Here is a 10582-nt window from a genome sequence, read left to right as displayed (position 1 = left end):
AAACAAAACAATCAGTAATGAAACGACACTTGATTAAAAAAATGAAGAATAATGTCCACGCATGTATATATCCTTTAAAATATTATATACTAAAATGTCGTGTTCCTAAATTTTATTCCTCGAAATTATTTTTGCAAAAAACACAGATTTTTTGGATTTTGTCGTGTCAGCAGAAAGTTCTACGATGTTCTTCGTCAATTCTTCTCTTCTTTTTCTCTCAGCCAATATGTGATGTTGTGTGTTTGTTCTTGGGATCGCGTTTTGTCTCTGTGTCATGCTTTTGGAAGAGCGGTTCTCATGTGCTTCAGAATTAGGGTTATCAGAACACAAAACATGACCAGCAGAAAATGATGAAGTTTTCGAGTTCATGTTACTTTGAAGGTAGGAAGAAGATGAATATTGGTTTATTATAGGATACATTTTTACTCGTTTTTTACTGACACTGAAAAATAAAATTTAACTATGATTAAAATTTTCTTTTTAACAATTTTAGAATCATCGTTTTATAATTGTTATTATTGGAATTTAGAACCTTCAATAACGATTGAAATTGTCATCGCATGCATCATATACAATGATGATCCTATAAAGAACGATCTTAGAATGTGCAATTTAATTTTTTGTCATGTTATGAAGCATAGAATTGTCGTTGTAGGTGCTAACAATGACGAATATCATTACATTTCATTATTCTTTTCAAAATGTTATTTTTGTTTTATGGTATTTACCTCGTTTCAACTACTTACATATATCGTAATTACACACTTCTCATCTAATAATAGTTAAAATCGTTGTCATAATTGATAAACAATAACAATTATGATTACAAATATTGTTATCTCTGTTATTATATATTGTTTAAATGTTATTTTTGTTTTATGGTTTTTACCTCATCTTTTACTAACCTACATATATCGTAATCATTTCATTCATTTTAAAATAAAAACATAATTTTTTCTTTAATTTAGGTTTTAAACTAAACCTAAAATAATATAGTAAAAGTTATAAAAAACTATAAATAAATATGACATGTGTAAAATATTATAAAAACATAAAAAATAAAATAAAATACTATTTAAAATAAATACTATATTTGAAAAGACTTGCATAATTCATGATTGAATAACTTATATTCAACTCTAACATCATGAAACCTTTAATGAATTTGTTGGCTTTTTTGTATTTAGGGGTTGTTTTAAATTTAAATTTATAAAAATGGGTCCGTTGATTTTTTTTTTTGCAAAATAGGATCAAGTCGTCGTGGTGGAGGACGACATTAAAGGTGAAATCGTCCTCCACCTTGCCCGTTTCTTTTTTTTTTCGAAGCGAAATCGTGTTCTCAGAAGCCGGTTTCCGTTTAATTTAAAAGTGAAGTCGTACTTCACCTTTTGGGTTTTTTTTTTTACATTCAGCTTTATATATATATATATATATATATATATATTATCTAGTTTTTTTTTTAATATTTGTTTACAGTGGAGAAACAAAGTGACATCTCTACTTCTTCGTTTGATTTTACAAATTTAGTATTTTATTAAATGATACTTGATAGTTAGTAGACTAACTAAACTACAAATAAAATAAACATAAACAAATTAAATATTTAAATATAATTATCGAAGAATTTTTTAATATTTTTTAATTTGTATTATTTTATCTTTTTAATTTTGTATTAAGATTTAACAATTAAGTATTTTAGAATTTTTTGAAACTATTTTTTATATTTTTTTTACTGTAAGACAAATATTTTAAAAAAAAACTAAATAATATATATTTAAAAAATATACATAAAGCTAAACGTAAAAAAAAAAAAAACACCAAAAAGTGAAGTCGCCATGCTTAAGGACAATTTCACTTTTAAAGTGAATGAAAACTGGCTTCTCAAAGCACGGTTTCATTTTTTGAAAAAAAAAAAAAGAAAACCGGCATGGTGGAGGACGACTTCACGTGTAATGTCGTCCTCCACCACGACGACTTGACCTTATTTGCAAAAAAAATTTTAACGGACCAATTTTCACAAATTTGAATTTAAAAGAATCCCTAAATACAAAAAAGCCGAATTTGTTACTACGACCATCACAACCTTTAACAATGCAACCATAAAATCATTGGAATATGGAAATTGTTTCTTTTTTGAGAACTCTCTTTTCAACATTTTTAATCAATATCTTCTTTTTTAGGATTGTAAATTTTTGAGCGGGTCAAAATTAAAAGCATATTTTAAATAGTTTTGAAAATTTTGGGATGTTAAAGAACTAATATAGGTCCAAATCACTAACATATACAACATAAAGGAGATATTCAAAAATAATTGGACAAAGTTCAGGGTTTGAGTGTTGTACAATTTATCTATAATCCCACTTTCAAGTACAATTACTAATTATTGTTTCCATATTGTATCCAAAATTTTAATTTAATGAAATTGAACAATAATTAAGCCACATTATGTTGTGTTGGTCTTTGTTCATCCTTATCTCCTAACATTCCTAATATTTTTCTATAGGACGAACAAGGGATTATTAAGTATTAGCTTGACCAAATGTTTATCTTTTATAATATATTTTTTTATCAGTAAATATTAATTGTTAGTATTTTATCAAGCCTCAAATTCTACTATGGATCCAAGACATCATAAAAATGGTAGAAGGAGAAGATAGTTCATCCTCAATCAAAAAATGCACCTTAGGATTAGTAACCGTTCAGGTACTTCTTGACTTAGTAACAAATAAAACAGACTTATACTCTAACAGTGGCTCTGTCGGTCTTTTAATTATTTCGGTTTGACACTTTATAAAGGATTCAATCATTTCAACAATCTCATCCAGCATGTTTTGTGTGTGACGGAAAACAGACTCATTTAGTGCCTTTATAAGGAAGATCTCTGTGTGCATGTAGTCAAGCTTTGTGTATATGTGCTTAAGCTCATGATCTTTAGATATAAGATCGTAAAGCTCCAGTATCACAGAGTCCATCTTATTGGAAATGGTGGATTGAGAGGAACATATATCTTGCGTGATTAGGGTGATCTTAGTCTTCGTGAGATTGAGTTCTCTATCAAAACCAAATTTTAAATGTTCGAACTTCTTTCTTTGAAGCACGAGCTCTCCAATAGGAACTTCTTTCTTCGTGAGATTGCGACTCATCATTTTTTATGCTGATACTGGGTTCCAGAGGTGGAACTGCCTAGCGGCACGAGACTGTCCGCCAGGCGACGCTTGGTGGTTTACCCAATTTTGGGTTTCTTTGATGAAGGGCTTGGCGGTGGTGATTGAACCGCCATGCGACGCGAACCAATTTTTGTTTAATTTTGGTGTTTTGGGGTTCATGGGTTAACTCTGATTGGGGTAAAAGACAGTAATAATGATTGGTTGGAGATCAGATTTCGTGGGATTATATGTAGTTGAAGGTTCAATTGAGTGAAAAACTATATGAACAATAATTTAGGGCTGATGATTTGGGGATTTTTATAGTGGCACTCACAACGTGCACTCACAACGTGCACACTCACACCGGCAACACTCGCCAACCTGAGCCACAACTCAAGATTTCTTTGTGTTCATCCGCCATCCCGGGCCACAACTCAAAAGATGTTATTTCGAGCCACAATTCAAGGAATACCACGTGTTTAACTCCTATTTTGAGCAACAACTCTAGGGATACGTTCTGAGCCACAACTCAAGGAATCCCAGCAAGCCGACCTTCGAGATATCATCAAAGTATTGTAGACCACGTACATCAAAGCAGGCAAACAACTTTGCTTCACGGTATCGCCTGGTGCAACACACTAGGCGCCAAGCGCATAAGCTTCCAGACCGCCTGGCGGGGGACGTGTCCCCCACTATCGCCTAGCGTGTTGAGCTCTACCACCAGGCACCACACTAGTACAACAAGTTGTACTGGTTTTTCTGCACTTCAACCATTTTCTAATCCTCTGCCAGGCAATCACACACTTCCAGAATATAAATTCTCTTATTGGTCATTGCATTACCATTGTTCTCACTCTCACGTGGTTCCCCAATCCCATTATACCAATGATTGGTTTACTTAAGATCAAACCTACTCATCAACCTTACAACTCTTGCATCTCATACTAGCTTATGACTAAACTTTACTATTACCTGATAGTAACATATTTAGTCTATTCATACCCACACCACAACCATATATTATGCCTTATAATCTAATATGCTATTTGTTCCCTATGCACAAGTTGTAAATTTCTCTAAGTCAACCATCTGAACTACTAGCTAAGCTTATGAGAAATATGTACTAACCTCTGTCATATTTTATACTTCAGCCCCAATACAATTAAAATCACAAATTTCCAGTCCACTCATTAGTTTCCATCTCCTTTCCTTCATAAGTTCCTCACCGACTCTAAAGATAGTACAAGAGGATCATTTTCACTAATTGTTCAATACTATTCCATATCAAGGTCATCACAGCATCCAACCCGAACCCAGCACACCCAAAAATCCCCAAAACGCTTCTGGTGTCGCGTTGTCGCCTGGCGGCACACTATAATTCGCCAGGCGGTGCATCAGTCTTGGGAAAAATCCCAGGTTCTGTTACACCTGCTAACAACTTCCCTCACTCCCTTTTCTCAATTTCTGTCCAATCTCCTTCGTTTCAATCGCAAACACAATAACAGGGGTACGATAATTAACTCTAACTATTTCCAACATGGATTCCAATTCAATTTCACAATAATTACACCCAATCTTCAAAACCCCAAATTTGTTAACCCTAATATTCACATATAACTAATTTCACTTAATTCTCTCGCTCTGCAATGTAATTCCACCAATTTTCATCTCTCTTTAATCATTTTATGGTTTAGACACATTTTCCACCGATCAAAAACAACACAAAATCCCGAAAACATAAAAATCGAGCCAACATGGCTCGCGTCGCCTTATGGGTGTTCATCACCACCATGCACTTCATCAGAAAAACCCAGAACTGGGTTACAGGCTTGTGTCGCCTGGCGGTACAGGGCTTCACCGCCAGGCGGTTCCTCGTGGAACCCAGAAAATACACCCGAAACACGAAATTTAACATACAATTCATGCTCAAGCATACAAGTTAACGCATAAAGCTCCCCTAACCTGTAACCTGGAATTCTTGCTTAAACTTAATATTCTTTAATTCTTCCTTGCTCCCAAATGGTTTGTCGTGGTTCTCTCCAATTAGACTGTATGCTTCACTCATAGCCCAATTCCACATCTTATCTATAATTTTAATAAATTAAATAACACACATAAAACTTGAATCCAAGTTCTTTCACACAATCAAGTACTCTCGACCATTAGAATTAGTAATTTTCCACATCTTACATGTCAAAATATATATATATATATATATATATATATATATATATATATATATATATATATATATATATATTATTCTTTAATTTACATTTACTTTTTTTTTATTTTTAAATTTTATTTATATTTTAATATAATAATATTAATTTCTTCAAAATTATAAAATTTATTTTTTAAAATTTTGTTAAACGGATCTCCGGTTAATATATGTAAAATTATATTATTTTCCTAATTTATATTAATTTAAATATTTAATAATTTTTGTTAATAAAAATTAAACAAATAAAATATAATTTAATTAATATAGATTTATATAAATATGAAAAAATATTATAATAATATTTATTAATTTTAATCTTAAAAAAATATATTTTTTAAATTTATTAACCGGATCTCCACCGGTTAATATTTGTAAAATTATGTTATTTTTTTAATTTATGTAAATTTAAAAATTTAATAATTTTTATTAAATAAAAAATTAAACAAATTAAATATGATTTACTTTATATTTATTTATATAAATATTAAAAGAAATATTATATTAATATTTATTAATTTTAAACTTAAAAAAATATTTTTTAAAAATTTGTTAACCGGATCTCTACATTCGATTAACATTTATAAAATTATATTATATAAGAGAACTGAATGTCGATATGCGGTTCTCAAATCCTTCAATTAGATGTCAACATTCATAATACTACAGTTCAATATCTACATTCGTAGTTGTATATTCAAAACTTATGAATCAGATATCGACATCCATAATTTAAAATTCTGAATCAAATATCAACATTCATAATAGTGTTTTTTTGTTAGAGGTAGACTGATGTATAAAAATAAAAAAAAGAAATTTTACTATTTACTTTTATTGTGAAAGGCAAAATAGGAATTCAAAACCTTTGTAAAATATAGAAGAAAACATTTCGAATGAAGGGATAAGTCCCATTTTTTTATCCAATTTAATTTAAAATGGGCTCAGCCCAAACTAAATTTTAGCATGTTGAACTTGCATTGGGCTCATCGACTTTTGACCTAACAAATTTCAGTTTAATAACCTACATAAAAAAGTCTCATTTAATAATATTAAACTAAATTTAAAATAAAATTTAGTTTTTAACTCAACAAGAGAAGTTCATCAAAATACATAAGAGCACTGTTCTTTATATTTAGAAGGGTTAAATATCTTTTTGTCTTTTAAGTTTTAGTGAGAATTAGAATTATTTTTTTTTTAAATCTTAAATCAATTTAGTTTTTCAACTTTGTAAATGTGTGGATTTAACCTCGTTAACAAAATTTTATTAAGTTTATTTGACATTTTAAACACATTGTCTTTTAATTATTTTACACCCTTTAACACATGTTCGTTTGAGTGTTAGCTGATAAATATATTTGAGACGTCAAATAAACTTAAAAAATTTGATTTAAAAGACTAAATTGATATATTTTTAAAGATAAAAGACTAAAATTATTCAAAATTTATATGAAAAACTAATTTTAATATTTATTAAAAATAATTTTTACTAAAAGTTGAATAAAAAAAGATATATTTAACCATGGACGTCCTAAAATAAGCATTAATTAAAAGTTTTTCAACTATTTTAAAAACTGAGTAATTTACCTACGATTTATTTAATTTAGTTTTCACAAAGCTACTCTTACATTCGAGAAAGGGGTTAGGTGGCAAGTGCCAGGTTGTTTCCAACGTGAGGGGTTTTAAAAAGATTTTATGTGACCGCCTTGTGGTGTGGCGTGTGGTGCTATCTTCTCATTTCAACTTCATTTCGTTTCATTTGCATTTCATTTCACGTTTTCTTTCTGGAAGCTTCGGCAAGCAGAGATCCATGGCGTCGTTCGATGAAGCTCCCCCTGGAAACTCCAAGAACGGCGAGAAGATCTTCAAGATTAAGTGCGCTCAGTGTCACGCCGTCGAAAAAAGTGGCGGTCACAAACAAGGTATCGTATTCGCTTCTTCCCTTTTTCTCCTAATTAGCACTCAGATCTATCGCTCCACTGTTACTTTTTCATCACTTTTTGCTTCGCTCTCCACGCTCCATGCTCCCAGGATTTGGATTTTAGCCATTCGCGCCTTTTTTATTTTTCATTGTTTAGGTTTCAGAGTTCCTGTGTTGATATCGACTCAAACATTCTATTGTATGTTTGGCTTTCGGTTGGAAGAGTTTAAATATACTCTTACCCTCAAAGCAACTTCGTTTTTATGGTTGGAATTCGCAAATTACTCTATTAAATCTGAAGCTTATTTGATGTGTGATTGGTTTTTTGAAACTTGAAATTGGTTTTTTGAAGTCTGATCTGTCAACCTGTGTCAAGTATTTTTCTTCTTCTAATTAGTTGATTTCATTATAGAGATTTGACCGGAGAGAAGAAAGAGGCGAATGAATTGGTTATGTTAGAAATTATTGGGAACGCAACAAGAGTTTAATTTGTGCGCGTTTTCGGTAAAACCTTTTTATAACCGATAAGAATTCATAGACTTTGAATGTTCTATACAGAAGGTTTCCTTTATCTAATGTTCCTTTCTTATCGGAATTATTCTGGCTTACTTTTATTTTATAGGATTTATAGTTTACACATTTGTTTTTGAGAAAAGGTAGGGGAAGACCTAGAAACACAATAGATGAGATAAGTAACAATTTAAAAGGGATCACATGGTATTTCTGAGAATTTGGTTTGTAACCGAACCTAATGATGCGTGTAAGCCCGGTGTAGCTGGCTTCACCTTGTGGGATAAGATTGTTATTGTTGCCATTTTTTGTTATATTACTTTTATTTTTTAATATTTATTGAAATATCATTTTGTGATGTTAAAATAAATTTATCTTGAATACGATTAGTTTATTAATCCAATTACGATTCCACTTCTCTGATCGCATTCCGCAGTTAATTCTATGTTTTGTTACTTGTATTCCTTTCATGAATGATGTCATTATGCAATATTCTGAAGATAAAATTATTTAATCTTGTTGATAACTTTAGGACCCAATCTGAATGGTTTGTTTGGAAGGCAATCTGGCACAACCCCTGGATATTCCTATTCTACCGCTAACAAAAACATGGCAGTGATTTGGGAGGAAAAGACCTTGTATGATTACTTGCTCAATCCCAAAAAGGTACGGCGTAAACTAATATTTTAATTTCAAATCTATTTCACTAACCTGCATAGTCATCACTTACGCTACTTGTATAACCTGATTTTGATATATGCATTTTTTCTATTATAATTGGGTCAATGTGCTGTTAAGTTTTATGGTAATTTTGCAAGGTGACATTGAAAATAGTTTTTCTATTGTACAGAGGTTATTGATTAGTTAAGTAATCATTGATTATCCAAATTTGAAATTTGCTTATGTAACCTGTTTGTGAATCATTTTATGACACTATATATATAATTTTCATTTTGTGATTGATTTCCTGTGTAGTCAGGGTATTGTGCTATTAAATTTTATTATAATAATATTGCAAGGCAGGGCGATAATGAGAACTTGTTTCCACGACCATGTTACTGATTTGTGCTTTCATTTATCCCCTTGTGCAGTATATTCCAGGGACGAAGATGGTATTTCCTGGTCTTAAGAAACCTCAGGATCGTGCAGATCTTATTGCTTATCTTAAAGAATCCACTGCCTAAGGATTAAACTTTCATACATACAGTTACGCACTGTTCATTCGAAGTTCCTGAGATTTAAATTTTCAGACATTTAATTATGTGGTGCAGCAAGTACTGTATCAACAAATAAAGTAGACTTGATTTGTTTGCAATGCTATTTTGTTCATTTTGCATTGCTTTTTAAGAATTTCCAATATATGGGCTAATGCCCAATTAATTTAGCAGTTGAAAGCTGAAACATTGTTGCTGATATTAAATTTGCAGAAGCACAATTTGGTCTACCTTTGTTGCCCGAGTGATTTTTAAAGTCTTATAATTTCTGTAGTTTGCTTAGCTGAATGAAATGCATACTTTAATTACAATGATGTAGGTCATGATATGCTATAGGAGAGGGTTGGCCCAATCTTGAGCTGGAGTGTGGTATGTTGATGGATTTTATTCCATTGACAATTAGCCCTGAATAAATTTGAGCTGAACAATTCTTGCATTTGAATGATAAAATCGGTCAGTTGGCTTTAGTTTATTTTCTACAGGTCTTCTAGTCGTTTTATGGAGCCATTAGTTTATTTGCTACATGTCATCTGGTCATTTTGTGGAGCTATTATTTTTGTTGATTATGAAATTAAAATGGTAGACTGTTTACACAACTAAAAATATTTCTAGTGTTAGTATTTTTAGTAAGAATGCAGAGAAAGAGAGATAGAAAAGTAGTTGAATATTTTGAAATAATTGAGAAGGATGAAGAAAACTTATTTTCCAACATAATAGGTGACCTCAGAGAGAAAGAGAATGATTAGAACCTTAGCATCTAAAGATTTGGATGGTTGATTGAGCGCATAGTTCATGGGAAGATGAATAATAGATATGTTTTGGACATGAATTTAGGATCTAGAATCTAGTTGGAGGGGAATGATTAGAACATTCAGATACTATGCTGGTGTAACTGAGAATGGTTAATAATTCTATCTCACCCAACTCTGTCACGGGGTTGAATTAAGCTGTATTTTTTCATATTAAAAATTAAGTAATTTATATTATATACGAATATATACACAACATGCATATGTATTATACCAATTCATATTAAAAATTAAGTAAGTTTGCATGAAAGGATTACATTTATTGACTTTATTATAATTGCTTAAAAAGGTATTTTATGGTTTGTGGTTGGTTGGTTAGTGATGTAATTTGTGAAGGTGTCAAACTGGTCTTGTTTGTTGGTCGGGCTGCTCCTCAGCTTATAAAAAAATGACTTGACGTCATCCATCAACTTGCTAATTTTTAAAATAAAAATAAATCATTTTTACATATTATATTATTTAAAAATAATTATACTGTAATTTAAATTATTAATGTTTACAAATTATTGTGTATTAGTATTAAATGTTATTTATTTATTTCATTTGAGAATGTTTATTTTAAATTGACGTTTAGGTGAATCTTTATGATATTTTATTGGCGAAATTGAATCGCTATCATTGCGGGGTCACTGAAAATAATATTGGTTATTGTTTCCCCTATTTCTATACCTTCTTCTGCACTCTCCATCATAATTGAATGACCAAAATAAATAATTTTATATAAATTATTCGGCAAATTTTTTTGATGATTGTTATTACATCGG

At 30.6% G+C, this 10582-nt stretch overlaps 1 protein-coding gene across 1 annotated transcript; it reads left to right on the top strand.

Annotated features, from left to right (window-relative positions):
• The first annotated feature begins 7005 nt into the window (after window positions 1-7005).
• LOC114185485 (cytochrome c) lies at window positions 7006-9265 on the top strand. The gene is made up of 3 exons (XM_028073226.1): window positions 7006-7286; window positions 8328-8461; window positions 8887-9265. The coding sequence occupies exons 1-3, from the start codon at window positions 7175-7177 to the stop codon at window positions 8977-8979; spliced, it is 339 nt and encodes a 112-aa protein (XP_027929027.1). The 5' UTR covers window positions 7006-7174; the 3' UTR covers window positions 8980-9265.
• The last annotated feature ends 1317 nt before the right edge of the window (window positions 9266-10582 follow it).

The sequence above is a fragment of the Vigna unguiculata genome, chromosome 5 (genome assembly GCF_004118075.2).
Source record: "Vigna unguiculata cultivar IT97K-499-35 chromosome 5, ASM411807v1, whole genome shotgun sequence".
NCBI classification, from domain to species: Eukaryota; Viridiplantae; Streptophyta; class Magnoliopsida; order Fabales; family Fabaceae; genus Vigna; species Vigna unguiculata.
Note: the sequence above shows the minus strand (reverse complement) of the source record. Positions and strands in the feature narration are given on the sequence as shown.

What these genes read in the sequence shown, in the direction of transcription:
- LOC114185485 (XM_028073226.1), top strand. Translation starts at nt 7,175, where the DNA reads ATGGCGTCGTTCGATGAAGCTCCCCCTGGAAACTCCAAGAACGGCGAG. An exon ending in AAGTGGCGGTCACAAACAAG is followed by an intron (nt 7,287 to 8,327) that starts GTATCGTATTCG and finishes TGATAACTTTAG; the next exon opens with GACCCAATCTGAATGGTTTG. An exon ending in ACTTGCTCAATCCCAAAAAG is followed by an intron (nt 8,462 to 8,886) that starts GTACGGCGTAAA and finishes CCCCTTGTGCAG; the next exon opens with TATATTCCAGGGACGAAGAT.